Genomic DNA, 25,953 nt, shown 5'->3' on the forward strand with positions numbered 1-25,953 from the left:
TGACTTCTGTACGAACACATTACCATTAAAATAGCCCCGTAACACATTAGTGCACATTATAAATTAATTTAATGAGTACACAGTAAAATTATTTACCTCCAAGCATAAAAAGAAGTAAAATGTTTGGATTGTATCTGAATTTCAAGGGCCTTATTGTGTGGCAAATATCCATTATATCTTATTTGGAGTGTAGAAAGGCCCTAGGTCCTCTAGGAGTGGACAGGACATCTGCTATTTTTGGGAAAAGTTTCACGGATGTACAAAAAAAGCCTTGGTACTGGTGCAGGTAAAAACTGTGTTTACTTTACATGGGTTAGGTAGTTTTCTAGGAGCAAACTTTTTCTGCTCTGCAAACGGGGTGGCCAATTCGGTCATCTTCTAACCTAGGGAGCGAAAGTCAATACGTATCCCTGTGACTAGCTGGACTGTAATACTCCAGACTGAATACGCCATCGTCCATTAAAAAAAAAAAAAGACAATGCTTCACGGAGGCTACCTGGGGGGGTGGTAAATGTGTTTACATCTGTCCGCAATCTTATGAAAACATACTCTGAGTTATTGATTAAAATGTATAGAGGCAACACCAAACTTCTGGAAAAAGAACAATTTTGCACCGGGTTACGTGCATCTATTCATCAGTGCAAGTTAGACGTTGTGAATGGAGTCACAGACTACTTGATGTTTGTATATTCTTTCTATTTATTTAATCAAAATTATTTTTTGGTGCAAAATTGTTCTTTTTCCAGAAGTTTAATTTCCTTGCCAGGGTTTATCCTATAAGGTAGGGGCCCCCTTTTTCCACAAATTAGAGGCAACACCAAAGCACGTCATTTAGCTGCACTCTACCACACATTAATAGCAGAAAAATAGTATCACAAGTGAACTGATGTGAAGGTGGACATTTTTCACTGCTTGCTTACTAGTGACCATTACATCAGGACATGAGTGCACTGGTAGACAGTGTCGATGTCTCTAACAACTAGGGACCCCCCACCTCAGGAACTGCCCTGCCTTAACATCCGGACTAGATGATTACCTATATTATTAATGTTATTATCAAAGTCGTCCATGGGTATCCAGGGGGTCCTTGAGAGCTTTGTTTTTTTGTAAAAACAGGGGGCTGGAAATTAACACACAGAAGACCAAATTCATGGCCTTCAACCCAGCTAACACATGCAGTTCTAATCCCTGCTTAAATGGTACCATGCATGAGAGGGTGTCAGTTTTTGACTTTTTCGGAGCTTCATGTTTTTATTTTCTGTCCTGCATGCAAACTAGCCACACAGCGTTGGCTTATTCCACTCTGCAGGAATCTAGGGTTTATGTACTGTGAGGCGGCATTTAGAGTCCTGAAGTATGATAGTTTCTCACCCATTGTATTTGCTGTATCTCGATTTCTAAACACCCATGTGTCGTAGTCGTTGCCCGTTGCTAAATTCGCCACCGCAAAAGCCTATATTGTACGCATTCTTTTTTGTACTTTTAATCCAATTTTTAACTCTTCTTAACGTTTTAATAGTTAAGTTTATTGATGAATTGAGATTCTACCTGGATAAAATAGTTTGTGCACTTGTTTATGGCCCTTGTGGCTTTTACACAGGGAAACAGATATGTTAGCTGGATGAGGACGGGTTGAAGGTATAAACTCCCCGGATCTACCACTCTTGGATGTCTGTGATGCACTTTAATGCTGCTGAATTTGTAATCTGTATACCTATTCATGTGGAAACTGTTTTACGGTAGGTGTTTTTACTTGTGTCATTTTTTTGTATGCACTTTCTATGGTCCACATTGACCGAAATAAAGTTTGTTGGATAACCTATATAGTTAGCAATCGGTAGGTTGTGTCAAATGATGTCCCTTCCACTAGGGCTAGTGTATCTTTGAGATATAGACTATTTTCTCAGCAGGACGTCACTCTCCCGGTAAGGTAGATTCTGTACTTTCTCCAGATCGCTTCCCACATCTGGAGAATGTCACACCTCACCCAAATACTAAATAAGGCCGTTAAGTGTCCACATTATATAACTGATGCTTTGACAACAATTTGTGTGCCATAGGATGAATGTGCTCAAATACAAAAAAAATTCACAACAAACGAGGGAGCATTCGTTCAATCTGGTTTCAATGACATTTAACTACATATGGATTATTTTTGTGCAGAAAAAACATCATAGTCCGTCAACTGTGGTCAACAATGCTCACTGGGCAAAACGGTCACCTCCTTGGTACTTGCCAAGTCTCTTAATACATACAGCAAACAGTAGCTGAAACATAATATAACTTTAGCAAAGTGTTTGCCACTAGACAACGTACTGTGCAGCGTTTTCAGTAAAATGGGATCAGTTTGTGCTAGAAACAAATTATTTTTTGCTGTACTCTAATAAATTATGTGCAAGTGCAGCAAATCAAATTTTCTTGGTATACACTGCAACCGCAAAATTGTCCATTTTCAGTGGCCGGATATATTGCATGAATGATAATGGGCTCTATTGCAATTCATATGTCAATAACTGAACGAGTAGTTTGGGGTTCTATTTCATGATCTAACTAGACTGAATATTGCACCATCAAAATATGTATTCGAATTGGTGACACTGAAATTAACCACATACCTTGTGAAAATTATCACCAGGTTACCACACTCCACCCTAAGACCACTACCACCTCACCAAATGAGCTGAATTCCAAGGCATTAACCCCACTGCATAGCATTATAGAAACAACCAACAAAGGACTCAAACAGCTGTAGAACAAGCGAGATTAAGTATTTGTGAACTGATATAGAACACCATATTACTTTTCTATTCCGTGGCTGGTGTTGGTTTGTGCAAAGTCTTGAGGCCGTGTTCAATGTCAATATTTGTAGATTGCTGTGCATCCTTTCCTGCCCCTCTTAACCATCGCCCATTTCCTTGTGAAACGTGTCAATCTGCGGGTATAAGCTCCTTATGGTGAAGCTACTTTTTTACAGTTTAATCATACCGACCTTCATGGAGGTTGTGTAATTTTGAAGAAAAGTTGAGTAAAAGATTTGAAACGTAACACAAACATTACTCTTTAAAATGACAGTTTTATTCCTAAAGAGAAACATACATCACTTAACATGAGGCAAACATTAGACTCCCAGGAGTAACATGGGATTTAAGGCATTGGTAAGACAATCTTTTTAGCCTGGAGGCCAGCCCAACTGACGGCCAGCAAGAAGATGGATATGAATGTGATATACGGACTGCCCGCCATCAGGACCTTCATTCATCACCAGTCGGTAGCCATTGGTTACTCCCAATTCAGCTGCACACTTCGCAGCAACAATCATTAAATGTCCAAGAAGCTGAAAAGACATGAGGGAGAAAGATGTTACAATGTTGCTAGTTCATAGAAAAACATCAAAAAATCATATGCAGGTTGATTGGTTTGCTCAAATTGATGCAAATGGGCACAATTTATCAACTCAAAAACAAATTAAAGAATGTTGAAAATTACAGAATTTATATGAAAATAGATTCCTATAACTAGTTGACACTATATTAGCGATTTTTAAAACAGACAACACAAAATTGGTCCTAGATGACTTGAAGGAAGGAACACAACAGATAATAAACATGTATACCATGAAAAATGCGGGACAGTAAAACAATTATAGACATTCAAGGTTATAAATACAAACTAATACAAAAAGTCAACAACAATGGCATGACTGCTATATGCCCTGAGACCAACTCCCAACGAAGAAGGCTATGCCACTTCAGCAGCGAGGATGATGAATGAGAACCAAAACAAACATGCAGGAAACAAAAAAACACAAACAAATAAAACTGGAGACGAGTGGGGTGGAAGCAAGGGGTGGTGGTGGAGTGTGAATTTCAGGATCCAAGGACCAGAGACTAAAGTTTTAGAGGAGGTATATACACAGGAGTACAGAGAATGAATTACAACTGGTAGTCAAGATAGAAGTGTTGCCACAAATTCTGCTGGCCACCTGCCATAATCTGCCATACAACATAAGTAACAGCCTACCTTTAAGTAACTTGGAAGAGTTAATGGAAGATCCAAGTAATACGGTCTATCAAAGGGAAGGAAAAATTATAGTCGGCCAAGGAATTACATTAAGGGAAAGCTCCCAAATAATGCAAGTTCCAGACTGGGTTAAAGAAAGTGACTTGGAAGGGACTGAAAATCTTGATTGTTAGCTTCATTACAGATAGAAATTGATTTTCCGTCTGTCAAATATTAGATGAACATTCTAAACTAAATCCTAAGACTAATGCCTCAACACACTAAAGAAGAACCTGTTCACAAAGTGGGAAACCTCAACATATTCACAAATGACAGCTAAAGAAAGCAACAGAATGGCCTCTGAAAGCGAAAAATGATTACAAGAAAGCTTGGCTGAGTGCCCCATCAGGGTTACAGGCAATAATCAGGCCCAGCAGAAACGTCTTCTCAACGAAAAATAGAGATATAGAGAGAAGCAAGGGGAAGCTAGATAAAACAAACACAAAGAATAGAGCTTGGTAGAGAAGCAGTTGAACAGCTTGATCAGAGCAAGTCCTTCACTAAATCCCCCCCCACCAAAAAATACTTATTAGTTAGTCAAATTAAACGAAACGTCAAATCTGTGCCCACTCTGAGCACTGCAGGATAATAGAAGAATCAGCTTAAACACGGGGAATTCTGGACACAATAAGATCGAAGACATAAATCCAAGAACATGCTGGTTTAAAGTCGAGAAATTCTAAAACAAATTAACAACCTTCTCATTAAAAACAGCTATCATCAGGAGTTAGACATGTAGGGCAAACACAACCTGGCCTCACAGTGATATATCAGACATTTTTTTGTTGTATGTCCTGGCTTGTAACCAATAATACAAGCATTTGCAAAGCAATAGGTCTCGCATTTATGAAACTTTGAGCTATTGGCACTGTAAATGTCAAAAGCTTAAATTTGCGCAAATGCGAGACCTAATGAAATACAAATAATGTTTGTTTCCAAGCATCCCATGCTATGCTTGCACTTAGAGGCTACATCCCTTTTAGACAAGCAGGGTCTAAAGAAAGGGACGTGGCTTTTAAGTGCATGCACGGCATGGGGCACTTGGAAACAACCCACGCAAAAAATGTGTAAAGCAATAGGGGTCTGTAAAGATGAATATCCAGTAATATTCAGTTCATGTAGAATCTTTATTCATTAAGTGAACGGTTAAAACACCTCAAGCTTACACTTCAGCTTCACAGCTCTAACCATCCTTCACATTTAAAGCATAACATTCCACCCATGCAGATGGTTCTACATTCCATTACAAAGAGAATACATCTCTACACATCTTCCCCCATATACATAAATAGCAATATAAAAAAAATCATATTCTAAACACATCATTACATAAAAGGAATAACAGTTTCAACAAAATTGATGGATTATTTTATGTAATTCCATTCTATCACAGCACACTGATTTATTTTTATATAATGTTTATTGATGCAAGTGCAGAACAACAATACAATCAAATAAGGAAGCATCATGTAATGGTTCTGTGCAGGGAGGGAAAGTACAGATCAATACTAGTACATAAAGGTCAGTCTTCAGCAATACAGTGCCTGTGGCATAGAACGATAAACCCTTATCAAGGAGGCGGCATATTTAATACAGTTTCTTCCAGAGATGCATATGGAGAAGAAAAGGCTTGTAGGCTTGGTGCGGCGGGGGGTGGGGAGCCCGGGGGAATGCCAGGCAGGGGACCACTAACAGGCAACCCCGGGGGCCGCCGCGGACCCGGAGGCCGGCGGGGAGCGAGGGAGAGACAGCGGCAGGATCAGAGGGGGGATAGGGAAGCAACTGGAGCCCACTCGGCTCTTAATAGGACAGGATGAGAGCGGGCCTAGGTGTAGTGCCTCCACCAATGACAACTACACATCGACCAAAGCGGTGTCAATCGCGGGCGCAGCAGGAGGGACAGGGGACGCAGGCTCGCTAGGGGAGGAGCGGGATTAGAGGTAAGAGACCAGGGGACCCCAGATAGAGCGGGCGTGACCTAGCCGGCAGCAGATCCCAAAATTCGATAGCAGTGTTTGGCAGCGGGACGCATCCTCCAGCCAGGCCGACACCAAGGGAGCAGGCTGACGGCCCCAACACATAGCCACCCGGCGTCTAGCCAGCATCAGGAGCATCGAAATCAGCCGGCGCAACGCATCTGGACAGGGCTTGACAAAACCCAGAAGACAGAGAAGAGGATCCGGAGAGACGGCAGCGCCAACAATCTCAGAGATCGCGGAACAGACCTCCAGCCAGAACACCTGTACCCGGGGCCAAAGCCATGCCAAGTGAGTAAAATTTGCGGAAGGGGCAGAACACTGAACGCAGGAATCATCAGGAATGAGCCCCAAGCGGTGAAGATGTCGTGGAGTGCGATAGAACCTGTGTAAAAACTTAAAATGGATTCATCGGAGCCGATAATTTGGGGAAAGTTTAGTAGTTTGATTACAACAGTAGAGCCAATCGGCATCCGAAATATCAAGACCCAGGTCGGCACTCCATGCCTCACGGGCCCGCGTCGTGGATGTCGGGGAGGACGACAGGGCAGAGGCATACAGTCTGGTAACAAGCTTACGCAGGGAAGTGGAAGTGTATAACAAGTCCAAAGCGGGAAAAGTAGGCGGAGGCTGCAGAAAGGACTAGTGCAATTCCCGGCAGGTGGCGCGTAGCTGATAATACAGAAGCGCGACCATCAGGGATGGCGATTCCGGGAGTGGATAGATAGAATCATTGGGGTATAGATCAGCCACAGTCTCGAGGCCCCCCGACGCTGCGTGCCGAGACATACAGGATGACTGGAGCGGGGTAAAGTCAGGGTGGTAAAGGCCCCCCGACGCTGTGTGCTGAGACATACAGGATGAGTGGAGCGGGGTAAAGTCCGGGAAGTTAGTCCGGGAGCATAGTGCCTGCTGATAGAAGGGTGAGTCCAGCCAGTCTGCGCAGATAGGACCACGCCCAGCGCAGCGTCTCCACCATGGCGACATTGGTCTTCACCGCGACGTGAGGCCGATAGGGTGTGGGATGCAGCCAGAAATGCAGGAAGCTAGCCTGAGCGCAGAGGGCATACAGCCGGAGATCAGGAGCACCAAGACCACCAGCGGCAATCGGCAAGGTCAGGATTTCATAAGTGATTCTGGGCTGTCGCCCCGCCCAGATTAAGGACACCATAAGAGAGCGCAACCTGCGGAAAAAATAAGCTGTCAGGGGGATGGGTATGTTAGAGAAAAGATAAAGGAATTTGGGGAGGACTACCATCTTTGCGACGGCGACGCGGCCAGCGAGGGAGACTAGCAGCTGAGTCCACGGGGGAATCTTAAGACTCCAACCAGTCCACAGCACGGCCAAAATTGGACCTCAAGGAGTCGTCCCGGTCCCTGCTCAGCCATATGCAGAGATAGCGGGTAGGACCCATAGCCCACACGAAGGGATAGTCAGGCACAAACAGGAGAGTGGCATCCGTCAGGGGGGAAAGTACGGATTTATTCTAATTAATCTGGACCCCCGAAAGCCCTCCGAACCGAATAACCTCACATACCAGGGGGCTGAGATTTTCCTGAGGATGACAAATGTAGAGGGTGATATCGTCCGCATACATGGAGACCAAGATGGAGCGGGACGAGAAACCGATGGCCCTTTGGGTGTGGTGCTGTCTGAGGCGGGCGGCCAGGGGCTCCATATCGATGGCAAAAAGCATGGGCGACAGAGGGCAGCCCTGCCGCGTGCCACGCAAAATGGGGATAGGGTCCGTGATTTGGCCATTAATGCGTAACCGAGTGAGTGGGTCAGTGTAAAGCAGTTTAATATTCCTCAAACAAACAATGAGCGCTAAATCCCATACGTGAGAGAACGTAAAAGAGGAAAGGCCACTCCAGCGTGTCAAACGCTTAGGTGGCATCGAGCAGCGCGGCTACGGCCGGAAGGTCTGGATTCATTTGATGTAGGACCAAAAAAATAGTACGAAGATTATGGGAAGTTGCCCTGCCTGGGAAGAAGCCAGATTGGTCGGGGAGGGCAATGGTTGGCATTAAAAGAAGTAGACGGGAGGCGATACATTTAGCGAAAATTTTATTATCAATATTAATGAGGGAAAGGGGGCGGTAGGAATCACACTGGTCTGCAGGTTTGTCCGGTTTGAGGAGCAGCGTTAGCGAGGCCTTGCGGAGCGACGGTGGGAGCGTGCCAGTATCAAAGGATTTGTTATACATTGCAGCTAGATGTGGAACCAGAATGGGGGCGAACTGCTTATAGAAGGCGGCCGTAAGGCCGTCCAGGCTGGGCGCTTTGTCACACGGCAGACCGTTGATCGGCGCCAGTATTTCCTCTTTTGAAAAAGGTTCATCAAGAAATTTGCGGTGGTAGTCCGCCAGCCAGACCAAAGCAATGGGGGGTGCCGGCTGAATATAGCCGGGAATAAAAGGAAAAGGCGCGGGATTTTCTCTCTTCGGAAGAGGTGGTGCAATCCGGTCCACCTTCTAGGAGGGCAGTGATGTAAGAGGAGGCTCGCAGTGGGCACAGCAAGTTGGCGAGGGTGCGTCCCCCCTCCCCGAAGCGGCGAGCACGACCCGCCCTACCCAGAAAGGATAGCTCGCGGCCAGCTTCCTCGGAGAATTCAGAGTGCTTTTGACGCAGGAGTGGCAATGCGTCGGGGCCAGCACCATTCGCAATTGAGGCAAAGTCCCGGATCTACCCTTCAAGCCTGGTAAGTATGGAACGAATGGACCGAAGGACACCGGCCTGCTTGGATATGCACTCCCCCGAATAAATACCTTGAATCCCTCCCATAAGGTGGAGGCCGAATCCACAGAGCCAACATTAAGCTCAAAATAATTAACCACGGCAGTTTGAATCTCGTCGCAAAAGACAGCATCCCGGAGGGCGTTGGAAGGAAGGCGCCAGATGAATGTGCGGCGCTGGGAGTCCGGGGGGCGCAGTAGTAGGCGGACCGGAGCGTGGTCGGAAAGTGTGCGCGCATTGCGAGTGGCGTCCAAAGTCCAAGAAAGGACATCCGGTGAAACCAGCCAGAGGTCAATGCGCGACCAACAGCCCCTAGCACCAGAGATGCACGTGCCCTCCCGGGCATCGGGCCGGAGGTGACGCCAAACATCGACTAGCGAGTTGTCCGATAAGATGGAAGACAAAGCAGCGGCTGCGCGCGGATGAGACCGGTAAGAGCCCGACCTGTCCAAATCTGCAGATAGAGTGACGTTAAAATCGCCACCCCAGAGTACCGCCGCAGGGCCACAGGAGGAGATCAGATGCCAAACAGTATAGAAGAACTCAGGGTTGTGTGTGTTGGCACCATACACCGAAGCAATAGGAACAGGTTGAGCGAGCAGCATCCCATGAAGAATCACATATCGTCCCTCAGGGTCGACTATGTCACGAGTGGTCTGCCAAGGGAGACCGCAGCGCAGCAGAATGGAGACACCCCTGGCGTAGGAAGAGTACGTGAAGGAGTGGGACTCCCCCCAGTATCTTGCGCCAAGCCTGGGGGTCGAAGCGGAGAGCAGGTGAGTCTCCTGTAAGAGGCAAATGTTGACATTGTGACGCTGCAGGTGGGCATGTGTCAGACGGGCCTTGCGATGGTCATTTAGGCCACGGACATTCCAGGATCAACAAATTAAAATCAGCCATAGGACAGGAGATGTTGGACGATCAGATCCAAGGCGTAGGACGGGAGGCCAAGCAGCAAGCGGCCTAGTGGAGCCATGGTGGGGAAGACGGGCCAGCAGAAGAGCACAGACACGGCAGGAGCATAGAAAGCGAGGGGGCCATAGCAGGAGGAACGCCAGCCCCGACGGGGAGGGGAGAGCCAATTGGGACGGAAGGAGACCAGCACATCAGAGGCAGCACGTGAGAGCGAAGAGACTGCAAAGGTGATGGACCAAAGACATAATAAATTGCACAGTATCGCACATTAGATGCCAAAAGCGAGGACCATAAAGACTGGGCCCTATCTGCACCAGAACCAGCATTGGTAAGAAGAAGCAGAAAATTGACAACAAATACATTAAACCACCATTTCCGTGGAGGAACAACCCCTCCCACCCACCCCCCAAAACCCCCTTGGCAAGTTGCACACAAAGCACAAAAAGCTGAACAACCCTCAGCTCCCCATCGGTCCCCACCCACCACCGCCTCCCAATCAGGCAGGAAATGCCCCCTCACACCCCCCCAGGGCAACCAGAGCTAGGACCCAGAAACAAACCCTCAGGCCACCCCCCACCCACACCAACCCCCAAATCAGGCTGAGCATACCACCCGCCCCACCCCGGGGTCCCACAACCAGGAGAGGAAAAAGAGAGAGTAGAACTGGGAATAATCCCATGGGGGTATGGCGGGACCCAGCATACACCCCTGCAGGGAAGCCGGCTGGCCAAGCCAGTAAGTAACAGACATCAATAAAGGAGAACCATTCTTAGTCAGACATTAAGGTGCCCGGATCCATCAGGCTGAGACGAAGGGGTGGCAGAGCGGGACTCCTTGTCCAGTTTTTTGGCACACCCCATGGCCTCCCTCGGATCCTGAAAGACCAGTGTCTTAGCCCCCTGACAAACTCGTAGTTTAGCCGGGTAGGCCAACGAATATGAGACTTCGTGTTTGAGAAGAACCCGTTTAGCAGTGAGGAATTCTCCCCGGGCGGCCTGCACAGCGAGGCTGTAGTCTGGATAGGAGAGGTTGTTGCCCTGATGGTTGATGGTCCCCCTCTCACGGACCGCCCGGAGGATGGTGTCATGGTCTCGATAGTTTAAGATCTTCGCAATGATCGGGCGTGGGGAAAGGCCAGGGCGGGGACGAGGCCCCAACGAACGATGAGCCCTTTCAACAATGAAGACGCCAAACAGCTCCCTGAGCAGCCCCTCCACAAAGTCCTCCATTTTAGTAATGTTCGTGGACTCCGGTAGGCCCGTGATGCGCAGGTTGCACCTCCGAGAACGGGCCTCCAAGTCCTCATTCTTTTCACGGATGACCGCAAGGAGCTTGTCCATTTGCAGCAGTTTCTGCTGGTCCTGGGTGGCTGAGTCTTCGGCATCGGATACCCGGGACTCAACGTGCAGTAGGGGGTTGTCATGGGAATCCACCCGGGACTTCACGTGATCGAGGCGGGCAGAAAGCTGGTCCAGCCGGGCAGCAATGCCCGTACCCGTGGACTTGACTTTCAACATTATGGCTTTAAGGTAGTCATCACGGGAAGGCGAAGTGTCGGGTGCCCCCGCAGCGGAGTCTGCACCCTCGGCGCCCGCAGCGTCCTGCCAAGAAGATCGGCGCAGATCAAAGGTGATCTTAGGTTGTTTTAGGTCGTTTTTCCCTCATTGTGTCGAGCCGGGATGAGACGATAGCAGGCCACAGGACACCAGGGACGACAGGAGCAGGGCCGCCCCAGATTCACACCGCCAGGCAAGGAGGAGCAGCCCAAGGAGAAAGCAGTGGCAGAACAGACACCACAGCCAGCGGACACCGACCACCACGCAGGCCCTACGCACCTCAGGATGGAGGGGCACCGCGAGCCAACCAAGGGGTCCAAAGAGCGCCAGAGGGTAGGGCAGCCCAACAGGAGTTAACCCCCGCTTGGACCAGGGGGCGATAGCGGTGGGCAGCGCGATGGCCAGAAGAGATGGACCCCCGGGGACCCTACAGACAGCGCAATGGAGGCACCAGTTAGAATCCACCGGTCAGCTAGGATCACAGGCCAGGCACCCTGGAGGCATGCACCGCTGAGCAAAAAAAAAAAAAAAAAAAAAAAGGGGTGGGGAGGAGGAACAGATTACCCCTGGTCCATCAGCGACGGTCGAGGCCCCAGGGCCACAAGTGATGAGCAGGACGGCTGGCAGCAGAGCAGAGGCAGGTGGCACCTCAGGTGGGAGGCCAGGGGAGTGGTGGAACTCCACAGGAGCAGGCGGCGACCAGCAGGGCACCAGTGCAGGTCAGAAATGAGTATCGGCGCAAACCGATGGAAGGTGTATCTTCGGGCCCCCAGAGGGGGGGGGGGGGCACTGTGGGCCCATGCAGCAACCCACAGTGGGTGGGCAAGCCCCTGTCAGCAGCAGTAGTGTAGGAGCAGAGGCCTGGCGGGAAACTCACAGGGGCCGCTGGGGGCGGAAAGCAGCAGCAGGGCCACCCCTACCGCAAGTCCGGAAATTGAGGCCGGGGCTTCACCGGGGCTTCACCGGGGCCTCACCGGATCCCAACAGCAGGCCCAGGCCAAGAGCAGACGTCGCGGGAGCAGAGGAGGGGAGAACAGCAGGGCGCTCCCCGCGCCAGTTGGTAGCGGTGGAGGGAGTGAGCGCGCCACCAAAGGGGGTCGCTAGCTGAGAAGTGCGAGGAGGGCCGCCACTCTCACAGTGCCGGTCGTAGTCCGCGACCAGCCAGCACAGCAGGCGGCCCCCAATCCAGCCAGCAGTCCCCGCAGAGACAGCGCCACTCACCCGCTCCAGCAGCATCGGCAGGTCAGCGGCATGTCCGCGAGCGCCCGCGGCCTACGGGCCGCACCGGGGAAGGCCTCTGGCCCAAGTACGCAGCGCCGGTCACGAGGCGCAGAGCTCCGCCGGCGAGGCTCACAGCGGGGTCAATGATGGTTCGGAAGACGCTGCGGGAGCTCCAGAGTCAGGAAAACGCCAGGTAGTGTCGATCCGACTGCGATGCCTCTCTGATTCTAACGGATAAGTATGCTTGGCCGGCAGAGCCCACTTACAGTGCGGCCAGCTTGCAGCCGGCCAAGCCACGCCCCCTCACAGGACACTGATTGAGGAGCATTACATTTAGAAACATTTCCTGTGCTCCAAGCAGAGCCATCAGCCAAAACAAGAATATTCTACTTGACAGTTTTAACTTGAACAGGTTTTGAAAATTTGCTCTCGCTTTCGATTACTACCCGACTTTTCCTGGTCACGACCCGATCCCCCTCTTTTATGTCTGACACTTTAACAGCTTTCCTGTAATTATAATGACTGGTTGCAGCTAATTGTTATTGGCATACATCACTCAACAGTATGATCAACCCACACAGACTCTTTTAATCAACCAGGTACTTCTTCACACCTGGCTCACGACCTTTAAGAGAGACAAAACGGTGACACAACAGTCACCGAATGTGGCGTCACTATACGACCACACCAATTTCTTCAATTCTTCCAACAAAGACAATTCATTAGACAAGGATAATTGTATATTATCCATAAGCAAACGATGTATCCTTTCTACTAATCCATTTGCTTGGGGCCTGAACAATGCAACTCATGTTTGATCCCTAATTTACTCAAAAATACCACCATCTTCTTCGATACTAACGGTTCACTATTGTCAGACACCAAGGGCTCCGGAATTCCTTCATTCATTCATAAATACTCTCCCCAAAAATCCTACAACCTTGTCTGTGTCTATGCAATCCGTAGTTTCAATAACAAACCACTTTGAGTGATAATCCACTGTTGTAATCTCCTTACCTTTCCCTTGGTACATTCCTCCCCCCCTTCCCTCCTCCCCTTTGGAATATTCCTAGAGAGTTCACCTTAGAATGTTGGGAAGCTTGTCAGTTATGGAGAGTAGATGACAGAATAAAGACGTTCTACTTACATGCCTGAAGTCTTATCTTCATTACTACACTGGCGACGAATTGGCGAAGGGGGCCAACGCTGTCATCTCCCCTTTCCTTTGCGCTCTCCTCCTGCAATCCGGATTGATGATATTGATGAGATTTCTGTCACCAGGAGCAAGTCTCCTACGTCTGCCTTTGAAGTTCTCCTTCTGCATTGCTGTGCCGTGATTAGTAGCGTCTTCCTGTATGAAGATCTCACTGGATTGATATCAGAGCTGTTCCCAGGCTATTGACTCTTCTACGTTCTGATTCCTACAGCACTTTGGTCTACCATTATTTTGCCTCCGTACTGGATCTTTGGCATTTGACCCTGCTTCTGGAGGTTTCCAGCAGTGTTCCATCGAGTTTCCCGGAGGTGTGAGGAGAGATCTGGCAGTGTCGCATCTCGTGTGACCTTGGAGGGCTGTTTGAGTCCGACACAGTGCCTCAGTGCCTGCATTGCTGCACATTTTTCTTCTCTTGTGTGAAGATATTTGTAGCGCTGCGCAAGTTCGCCTTGGTATCACAGCGCAAACTGTGTTCACGGCTATTCTAATCTGCCCACGTCAGAAAAGGTCTCGCAGCGCTAAGAGATTCTGCCACTGCGCCAGTGCCCAGCAGTGTTTCACGCACTAGTAGGTTCATTTGGGCCCCCACGGCCCAGTCAGGTGGTTGCCAACAGTCGTCTCCTGTTCATTTGTCAGACGGACGACGCCTTCTCTTCCATTTGGAACTACCGCCTTTACTCTGCTTCACAGTGACGCTCGCGAGCCTCTTCAGTGTCCAGCAGTGGCCTCTGTCCTTTGATGATTCCCGGAGTGCTGTATAAGTGGTACACCAAGTGGATGCCCGCTTCCACGGTTTCCGTCTTGTGCTTCACCATGTGCCAGGGGGTGGGCCTCCACTCCGGTGCTGGTAGCTGACGGTGTGGCAGTGCCCTGGGCCTTTCATATCGCGGGGGGGGAGGGGGGTGGTTGTTGATTTTCGGTTCCTTCACAGAGGTGACTCCCCGGAGCCGGCAGTCTTTTCGCCTCTCAGCTCCAGGCTTTCCCTTGGGCGCCCCTGCCTATGGTCTTCGAGAGGTGGCCTGCAGTTTGTCAAGGTTTATAGAAGACATCATAAGGTTCATCGCGCTTACTCAGCCAGTTCGGCAGTTTCTCTCTGAAAGACGTTCCCGGCGCACCAGCCACCTCACAGCCTTCAGTTCCTGTCAGAAAGTCTGTCCCGGCGCACCAGCCTCCTCAGGGCCAGGTTTTTAGGATCGGTTTCCTCTCCACATCGCTAGCCTCCTGCTACTCTTCTCACAAGCTTGCCTGAGCTCGGCTAACATTTAGTAAGACATTTTAAAAAAATTGTATCTTGATAAGCCTGTTTGGTAGATGTGGGGCTAAATTGTATTGTATTGTATTGATTTTATTTGTAAAGCGCGAACTGTCGCTCCGAAAGGAGCATCCTGGCGCTAGGGAGAAGGAGTAGATGAGGAAGATGGTGTGTTAGATTGCTGCTAGTACCACTGCATCTGTTGCATTAAAAATCCACGTTTTCAATGACTTTCTGAAAAGCCTTTCTGAGGTTTGTAGTCAAAGTGTTTCGGGGAGGGCGATCCAGGCCTTGGATGCTAGGAAGCAGAGTGATTTGCCACCCCTGGTCTTGTAGTTAATTTTTGGTATTTTAATAAAGTTATTACCCGCCGATATTAAAACTCTATTGGGCCGGTAAGGTGTGAATTTTTTCGAAAGATATTTAGGGCCGATAATATTTAGAGCTCTGAAAGCGATTAAAGAATTTTAAAAGGAATCCTTTTATAGATGGGGAGCCAATGGAGCGTTTTGAGGGCCGCCGAGGCAGAGGATTTGCAGGAAAGTTTTAAAACAAGTCGTGCTGCCACATGTTGGACACTCTGAAGTTTTTTTAGCGTTTGTTTCTTTATTCCAGCCATTAGGCTATTACAATAGTCGAATTTTGAAAGTATCAGGGCCACCGTTACCGATTTCCTAGAATTTGTTGGGAGGAAGTCAAAACATTTCTTTAAAGATTTTATGATGCTGAAGCAGCTACCTGCTAAGCTCCTTGCCTGATGATCAAAGGAAAGTGATACGTCAAAATAAATTCCGAGATTTCTTGCAACCTCTAGTGTATCCGGGGGAGGGGTGGTTCCCTCCGGCCACCACTGGGGATAAATTTAGTGTTTTTGCCTATTGGTAATATTTCGGTTTTGCTCGAATTACATTTTAAGTGGTTATCTTTCATCCATTGAAAGACATTGGACAGGCAGACACGGAAATTCTGTTCTGCTTCTGTGGAGTTTTTTCCAGGCTTACAATCAGTTGGGTGTCATCGGCATAAAATGTAACCTCAATGAATATATGACTCAATGAGTGAAATAAGAGGGGCCATATAAATGTTAAAAAGCAGAGGGCTTAGAGTTGAGCCCTGAGGTACTCCCGAAGTGATATTCTTGTCCAAATTGGTGTGGCTGCACATTTGTTTTGGGGGTGCCTTCGTTCACATCCTCAACCTTTTACATATTTCATCTGGGTTGATGAAATCTTCAAGTTAGTCACTCATACTGTCATCGTGTGTGTTCTTCCGGTGATACGCACACCTTCAATACAGAATCCATTTGTGCAAATATTTCATGTGGACACACCTTTTGTACTACATGTGTTCATTAAGGTGATACGCACCCCCTTTCTACAAAAGACAGTCTATTAAGTAAAATGCATTTATTACTGGAGGGGTTTTGTCCTACGGGTCCTGGCTGGACAACATAAGTTATATCAAAAAACAAGAGTGCCAGGGCTCGGATTCAGTTCACAACAGCTTATTTATTCAGCTGGTGTGTACCTTCCTTTTGTTAATTCATGAAGGTATTGTATTTGCATTTGTCATTATTTAAAATTTTCAAAATGTGTTTACATTTTATGCAAGCTACAGAGGATTAAACATTCCTTTTACTGTGGAAACAATACATACAAATTTCTTACATTGCAATACTATCTGTATTTTCTGACAAAACAAATAAAGCATTCATGCATAGTTTACACTTTCACTATTTTAGTAGAAAAACAAACATGAAATCATGTACACCTAAAATTATTCAGGTACTGATCCTTATGAGCAAGTAAACATTGTTAAATGGACCAAACACATGGGGCAATATGACTTTGGTTGCTTCGCCCTATGCTTGTGTGCTAACCCCTAACATTTGGGTTGCCTCTTTGAAACAGCCAAATAGCCGACGCGTTTCCAAACCCTTTTTTTTCGTTAATAGGGTTATTCCTCAGGGCTGGGCTGTGTACCTGTGGTGTAAAATTAAGGGACATTTAGTATCTCCTTTTCTCTAAACTGTTTAACTAAATTATTACATAGGTAAAACCTGTGGGGGAATTTTACCTTTTCTCACCGTGTTGTTGGCTGCAATTTTCACAATCGGGGCATCAAATTATCCTTAGTTTTCACCATTGCCTGAATGAAATTAAAGGATGGTGGTTTCATAAGTTTGTGAATTTCTAACAATTGTTTGCACATTTTTGTGTCCAAGTTTGCGGTGCGCGATCACTTACTTGTTGTATGTGTTACAAATTACTCGATGGATTGAAGTGACCGTTCATAGGAATCTGTTTGGAGTTCCGCGGTGTTTACGTGCTGTTTAAATAAAAGTTTAAGTCAGTCCGTGGGTGAAAAATGCTTAGATTTTAAACGTGCATTCTAACACTGTTGTGCTTACTTGTGTGTGGCGCGGAGAAAGACTCAGGCACTGCTACGCTTTCTTTCGTTTGGGCCGTCTTATCTCTAGACCGGTTAGGAATTCTGAAAGTTAAACACAAAGGTGCCGACCATTACGTTCGGATCATGTTTTCGTTTGAACTATGCCTCGGTCTATGCGTTGCAGTCTTCTTACCTCTGTCTGTGTCTCTCTAAAGCAGTGCTCAAGGCTCCACGGGGCCGTGTGACTGTCACTCCTTACGCTGCCATTCAAGTCAGATTTCCAACACCCAGTGGAACTGGTTTCCTGTTTAAATATGCTGCTCGGCATTATGGGACTTGTAGTGTTCCACATACTGCCGTATTACGCAATTAGTTATATTTTCGTTTTTTTGTGGGGCTGAATGACTTGTGTGAGTGGCGCAATAACTGGCACCTTCCATTAAAGAGTGCTTCTTGACAAAGGGTGGTTTAGCAGGGGGCTCAATAATTTGATCTTTGCAGTTCTGACATTTCGTTCAGCCCATCCATCACACAATTAAATTTGAGAATTAGGTAGGCTTCTTTTTTCAGTAACATGGCATCGACATTTCCTCTTCTAGGAGGAACTTTCATAGCTTGTAATACTGTCCATTTGAAATCTGTCTCAATATGTTGATGATCCACAAAGTGCTGTACCATGGGCGCAGACAGCACTTTGTGTCTGATTCTAGATCTGTGTTGAGCTATTCGCTGGTTAACTTTGAGTAGTTTTCCCAATATACAGCTTTGGACAAGGGCACGTAATTGCGTATATTATATTGGTTGTTTTGCAATTTGAGAATCCTTTATGTGTCCATTATATTGTATTGAATTGGAATTCCTCCCCTTCGATTGTGTTGGGGCAGGAAGCACACGAACCACATTTGTGATGGCCAGTTATGGGTGGTAATTTCCACAACGTGCGTAAGTCCGTTTTGGCTTGGCTGACTCCCAGGTCAGCTCTTACGATATATTGTGCGATGCTTCTATTTTTCTTTAAAGCGAACGATGGCTTCTCCATTGGAACTTCGGAATTCGTGATCAAATGCCAGTTTTTTAGTATGATGGACTTCAGTTTGTTGGTGTATGGCCCGAATGTAGTGACACAAACCGGCCTTTCAAGGGGTTTTGTGTCTTTTTTTTGTCAATAGTTCCTCTCGTGGGGTGTGCCATGCCCGTGTGGTTGAGTGTTTCAATAGTTTCAAGGGATAACCTCTTTGTTTGAGTTGATCACTAAGTATTTGGGAGTGAGTTATGAAATCTTCCTTTCTGGAACAATTACGTCGGATTCTCAACATTTGTCCATACGGCAAATTGGATTTCAAACTTTTGGGGTGGTAACTTGCGTAATGCAAGATTGTGTTCTTGTCCGTGTTTTTACAATGTAAGGTGGTTGTCAATTTGTTTTCATGAGGGAAAACCACAACATCTAGGAAGGTGAGAGATGTTTTGCTATGTGTCATTGTAAACTTTATATCTGGATGTCTGGTGTTGAGCCACTGGTGGAATTGGGCAAGCATTTCTTCAGACCCTTTCCATTGACACCAGATATCATCAATGAAACGATACCATGTTATGTTTTGTTGAAATGGGTTGTTATGGTAAATGAAGCGCTCCTCGTACAGGGCCATGAAGAGAACCGCCATTTCTGGGGCATAAGGACACCCCATGGCGGTCCCCTTCACCTGCACGTAGAACGCGTCCATGAACCGAAAATAGTTTCTGTCAAATAAATCCACATTCGTTCCCCCAACGTATACAATCCCAAAGGAAATAATAGCCTTTGAACAGATCGTTCTATCCTCCATCACACAGTTAAGCAAACAAAAAATGTTCCTCAAGAGGAACATCAGTAGAGAACAACAAACGGCACTGAACAATTTACGCAATGATGATTCCATAGTGTTAAAACCCGCTGACAAGGGGGGCGCACTGGTAGTCTGGGCCAGAGACACATATATCGCAGAAGCCAACAGTCAAATCAAGAACACCGATTGGTATAGAGAAGTCAAAGAGGATCCGACTCCACAAATAAAAGTAGAGATTCAGACAAAACTTATAGAGGGTCGTGACAAGGGGATATTAGGAACGAAGGAGTTTCAATACCTTGACAAAAAGAGCCCACGTATTCCAGTTATCTATTTTCTACTGAAAATACATAAGAGCTTAACTGAACCACCCGGAAGGCCCATAGTCTCCGGGTGTGATTCATTATTGGAACCATTGGCCAAGTATGTGGATGTGTTCCTAAAACCTTTTTTGCCTGAAGTAACATCATATCTCAAAGATACTATGGATTTCATCAATAAGGTTGAAGGGGTTCCATTTGACGGAAATCAAGAGCTGATGGTATCCTTCGATGTCACCTCTCTATATACCCAAATCCCTCAGGAGGAGGGACAGGAAGCAATGGAGTATTACTTAGACACACGACCCCGACCACAAAGAGTCCCCACAGACTTCATCATTGATTTAGCGAGAATAGCTCTCAAAAGAAACTATTTTCGGTTCATGGACGCGTTCTACGTGCAGGTGAAGGGGACCGCCATGGGGTGTCCTTATGCCCCAGAAATGGCGGTTCTCTTCATGGCCCTGTACGAGGAGCGCTTCATTTACCATAACAACCCATTTCAACAAAACATAACATGGTATCGTTTCATTGATGATATCTGGAGTCAATGGAAAGGGTCTGAAGAAATGCTTGCCCAATTCCACCAGTGGCTCAACACCAGACATCCAGATATAAAGTTTACAAAGACACATAGCAAAACATCTCTCACCTTCCTAGATGTTGTGGTTTTCCCTCATGAAAACAAATTGACAACCACCTTACATCGTAAAAACACGGACAAGAACACAATCTTGCATTACGCAAGTTACCACCCCAAAAGTTTGAAATCCAATTTGCCGTATGGACAAATGTTGAGAATCCGACGTAATTGTTCCAGAAAGGAAGATTTCATAACTCACTCCCAAATACTTAGTGATCAACTCAAACAAAGAGGTTATCCCTTGAAACTATTGAAACACTCAACCACACGGGCATGGCACACCCCACGAGAGGAACTATTGACAAAAAAAGACACAAAACCCCTTGAAAGGCCGGTTTGTGTCACTACATTCGGGCCATACACCAACAAACTGAAGTCCATCATACTAAAAAACTGGCATTTGATCACGAATTCTGAAGTTCCAATGGAGAAGCCATTGTTCGCTTTAAAGAAAAATAGAAGCATCGCACAATATATCGTAAGAGCTGACCTGGGAGTCAGCCAAGCCAAAACGGACTTACGCACGTTGTGGAAATTACCACCCATAACTGGCCATCACAAATGTGGTTCGTGTGCTTCCTGCCCCAACACAATCGAAGGGGAGGAATTCCAATTCAATACAATAAAATGGACACATAAAGGATTCTCAAATTTCAAAACAACCAATGTAATATACGCAATTACGTGCCCTTGTCCAAAGCTGTATATTGGGAAAACTACTCAAAAAGTTAACCAGCGAATAGCTCAACACAAATCTAGAATCAGACACAAAGTGTTGTCTGCTCCCATGGTACAGCACTTTGTGGATCATCAACATATTGAGACAGATTTCAAATGGACAGTATTACAAGCTATGAAAGTTCCTCCTAGAGGAGGAAATGTCGATGCCATGTTACTGAAAAAAGAAGCCTACCTAATTCTCAAATTTAATTGTGTGATGGATGGGCTGAACGAAATGTCAGAACTGCAAAGATCAAATTATTGAGCCCCCTGCTAAACCACCGTTTGCCAAGAAGCACTCTTTAATGGAAGGTGCCAGTTATTGCGCCACTCACACAAGTCATTCAGCCCCACAAAAAAACGAAAATATAACTAATTGCGTAATACGGCAGTATGTGGAACACTACAAGTCCCATAATGCCGAGCAGCATATTTAAACAGGAAACCAGTTCCACTGGGTGTTGGAAATCTGACTTGAATGGCAGCGTAAGGAGTGACAGTCACGCGGCCCCGTGGAGCCTTGAGCACTGCTTTAGAGAGACACAGACAGAGGTAAGAAGACTGCAACGCATAGACCGAGGCATAGTTCAACCGAAAACATGATCCGCACGTAATGGTCGGCACCTTTGTGTTTAACTTTCAGAATTCCTAACCGGTCTAGAGATAAGACGGCCCAAACGAAAGAAAGCGTAGCAGTGCCTGAGTCTTTCTCTGCGCCACACACAAGTAAGCACGACAGTGTTAGAATGCACGTTTAAAATCTAAGCATTTTTCACCCACGGACTGACTTAAACTTTTATTTAAACAGCACGTAAACACCGCGGAACTCCAAACAGATTCCTATGAACGGTCACTTCAATCCATCGAGTGAATTGTAACACATACAACAAGTAAGTGATAGCGCACCGCAAACTTGGACACAAAAATGTGCAAACAATTGTTAGAAATTCACAAACTTATGAAACCACCATCCTTTAATTTCATTCAGGCAATGGTGAAAACTAAGGATAATTTGATGCCCCGATTGTGAAAATTGCAGCCAACAACACGGTGAGAAAAGGTAAAATTCCCCCACAGGTTTTACCTATGTAATAATTTAGTTAAACAGTTTAGAGAAAAGGAGATACTAAATGTCCCTTAATTTTACACCACAGGTACAGAGCTCAGCCCTGAGGAAGAACCCTATTAACGAAAAAAAAAGGGTTTGGAAACGCGTCGGCTATTTGGCTGTTTCAAAGAGGCAACCCAAATGTTAGGGGTTAGCACACAAGCATAGGGCGAAGCAACCAAAGTCATATTGCCCCATGTGTTTGGTCCATTTAACAATGTTTACTTGCTCATAAGGATCAGTACCGGAATAATTTTAGGTGTACATGATTTCATGTTTGTTTTTCTACTAAAATAGTGAAAGTGTAAACTAAGCATGAATGCTTTATTTGTTTTGTCAGAAAATACAGATAGTATTGCAATATAAGAAATTTGTATGTATTGTTTCCACAGAAATAGAATGTTTAATCCTCTGTAGCTTGCATAAAATGTAAACACATTTTGAAAACTTGAAATAATGACAAATGCAAATACAATACCTTCATGAATTAACAAAAGGAAGGTACACACCAGCTGAATAAATAAGCTGTTGTGAACTGAATCCGAGCCCTGGCACTCTTGTTTTTTGATATATTAAGTAAAATGTGCATTGCTGAGAAACCCTTGCGAGGGAAGTTTTGCGATTATTTATATGTACTTCGAGTGTTCCTTAGGTGATATGCTCACCCTTTCTACAAAAGGCAGTCTCTTAAGTAAATTGTGCATTTGTGGTGATACCCTTGTGAGGGCAGTGTTGTGATTACTTCATGGTCATAGCGTGCTTCAGTCTACGTAGTCCTTCCTCTACTGTATTCTTCCCGGTATTATTTTTCTTTCTTCTTGTGTTTTCCTCCTTTCCCCGTCATTTTACCCTCTACCCCTGTCTCCCTTTCACATTTCTCATCTCCTCCTTCCTTCATTTAGTTCACCGCTTTTCATCTTTTCTGTGAGTCACTAGCAGGTGGTACTCTTGCAACTTACATCCCCTTTGCTTCATGATACTCAGTCCCCTGCGGGCCACTTTTATACTATTTTTTTGGCTCCCTCAGGCGTCACTTCCCTTTAGGGGGTTCTACATTGGGATCTTTCCCTCTATCCCTCCTCCCGGCTCTTCTTTTTAGTTGTGCAATTCCTGCACACTTGTCACCAACTTACTGGGCTTTGCGTACCTCTTTCCGGTGATTGAGTATTGCTGGTGCATTTTAGCCAAATTACATACACCCCCACTATGGCGGGGCAAGGTATGAGCCAACCTCCTCCATTTCTAAATGAGATCGGAGAACCGAAAATTCACTGGAAAGATTGGACAAATGTATTTGCCTCATACCTCATTGCCATAGGCGGCGAAAGATATGGTGCACTACTTAAACAACATATATTGCTGCATAACTTAGGTATACAAGGTAGGAATATGTATGATACCTTACCTGATCCTGAGTTAGAGGAGGATGAGACAGATGAGTTCAAAATTACCCTTTTAAAGTTAGAAGCACATTTTGGTGACCGGGTGAATTTTGTTTTGGAGCGACACAAGTTCTTTACCCGCATCCAAGGCAAACAGGAGTCTGTCATTAACTATATAGCCGCACTTAGAGGTCTAACACAACCATGCAACTTTGGTGAACTTACTGACTCACTCATCAGGGACCAACTAGTCATGTGCACGAACAATCATCGCATCCAAGAAAAGCTTCTAGCAAAAAAAAAACATATTAAAAGAAGCAGTCAATATTGCAGTCTCAGTAGAACACACAGCTAAGTGTATTAAAGAGATGAAGGTTCCTAATGAGCTTGTTGCCAATGTTCGTAATGGCAATGATGTGCAAGGCAATTACAGTAATAATGATGTGCTCAGGGTCAGACCTGGAGAGGTCAAGGATAAGCACCGAGTCAAAGAAAAGGAAAGGTTAATGTGCTATAGGTGTGGCAGCAGCAATCCTCTTGCGAACGATGTACGTTGCACTGCCCGCAATGTCACTTGTGTTAAATGTAACAAGAAAGGGCATTTGGGTAGAGTGTCTAATAACAGTGGAAATCACCAAGTGAAAGTTGTACACAGTGATGGTGATGTGCCCCCTAAGTATGTGTTTCAAGTAAAAGCTAGAGTTTGTCAAACTTCTCCAAATTCTCATGAACAATACTGTGACCACAAGTCCACTGAATATGTAAATGTAAGTGTATTTGTACTTGTATAGCGCACAGCTACCCACAGTGGGTTTCCCGGCGCTTGCTTAGGGAACCCGTCCTGGTATTCCCCTGCGAGATAACCCATTATTGGGCATCCCCAAGGTGAAAGCCAGGCATCCCGCTGCGAGGGGCAGTTGTGGAGATTAAGCAAGCTATTGCCCAGAGTTACAGAGTGGGACTCCATGATTGGAATAGGCACCGAGGCGAGAATTGTCAGGTCCGGGGAAATTTGAGCCCAAGACCCGCCGAGGCGGGGAATTGAACCCTGGTCCGGGCCAGACCTCTGCATCAGGGTCTGCCGCTCCAACCACTTGAGCCACACTTCTCCACAATATCCGAATTGTACCATCCTTGTGAATGATAAGCCCATTGAGGTGTTTGCGGATTCGTGTGCCCTAGTTACCTTATTCAATATGGATATCATAAATGAGTTATTTGATACCTCCAGGCTTAACATTGTGAAACCTGATATTTCAGTGGTAGGGTATGCAGAAAAGAACATCCCTTTAGTGGATATGATGATGGCGAATATTCAATTCAAAGGGAGAACCACATGGGGCAAAGTGTACCTGGTAAGAAAAGGTTCCAATTTATTGGGCTGGCATCTTCAAAGAGGGTTGGGGATTGTGCTCGGCCCTAATAATAAAGATCAGGTCCAATTAGCTGAGCGGGAGGAGGTAACCAGCAGTAATTCATCTAATTTAATTGAAGTGTTTCCTGGAAGAGGTTACCAAGCAGACGGTAATGCCTGCGGTGTACTTCCTACGGAAGTGAACAAAATTAAGAAGCAAAGTCCCCGCATTGGTTCTGATGGTGTTAAAATGGGGCCAGGTGAGGAAACCCATGCTCTAGTGGGAATTACTACTGCAGTTCCTAAAACTCCTTGGACTAAAATAGGTTTAGAAATAATTGGGCCCCATGGTGAATTTAGGAGCTCTGAAAAGATTTGATTGTACTTGTGGACTACACTTCTCACTGGATCAAATACAAGTTTGTTCCAGGGGTTACGACCAAGTCCCTAATCGATTTCTTAACAGATTCATTTGCATGTGAAGGTGTGCCAGATTGCATAGTTACCAACAATAGTACTAAGTTCTCTTCTACTGAAATTATGGCATTCTTAAACGATCTGGGCATCAAGCATGAAGAAACCACTTTACAAGCTGGTGGGAACTCTGACCCCATGAGCAAAATCGGTGGTCCTGATAAGAAATCTTATGCAACTTGCGGTTACCAATATTATGGATGTGGACAATAAGGTAAGAGAAGGCATTTGGGCATATCACACCTCTTCCGTTTTGGTAACAGGAGTGACCCTTTTTGTTTCCATCAGGGGAAGAGATCCGATAGCCAAATCAGGTATCTATCCTTTATCACTGATACAACCTCTTTATATTTTCCTTCTCAGATGTACCATAGCATTTTATCCTCCTGACCAGCAATGTGTTTATCTCTTTTAGCATCTACTTGGTTCTATCGTATCCTCCCCCTTCAAAGGGAGACGTGTTGTTTTTGGTTTTATTCACCTTAGCACAATGTGTTCTCTCCTTTGTTGGTTTATTGTATCCTTCCCCTGCGAGGGGAGATGTGTTGTAATCTCCTTACCTTTCCCTTGGTACATTCCTCCCCCCCCCCCCCCCTTCCCTCCTCCCCTTTGGAATGTTCCTAGAGAGTTCACCTTAGAATGTTGGGAAGCTTGTCAGTTATGGAGAGTGGATGACAGAATAAAGACGTTCTACTTACATGCCTTAAGTCTTGTTTTCATTACTACATCCACCAAGACCATCACAAACTTGTTTCAAGAACCAAGTTTGGAAATTGGACCCAAGAAATTAATTGCTATTATCT

The 25,953-nt window shown here is 46.1% G+C and overlaps 1 protein-coding gene across 1 annotated transcript in view; it reads right to left on the minus strand.

Annotated features, from left to right (window-relative positions):
• Positions 1–3,053: 3,053 nt before the first annotated feature.
• Positions 3,054–25,953, minus strand: part of LOC147727064 (adenosine 5'-monophosphoramidase HINT1-like) — a 46,315-nt gene continuing 23,415 nt past the window's right edge. Inside the window, exon 3 of the mRNA XM_086963044.1 lies at positions 3,054–3,334. Coding sequence (XP_086819170.1) covers positions 3,170–3,334 — 165 coding nt within the window. The 3' untranslated portion in view covers positions 3,054–3,169. The remainder of the gene's footprint in view (positions 3,335–25,953) is intronic.

Source organism: Lissotriton vulgaris, chromosome 3_1, assembly GCF_964263255.1.
Source record: "Lissotriton vulgaris chromosome 3_1, aLisVul1.2, whole genome shotgun sequence".
In the NCBI taxonomy this organism is placed as follows: Eukaryota; Metazoa; Chordata; class Amphibia; order Caudata; family Salamandridae; genus Lissotriton; species Lissotriton vulgaris.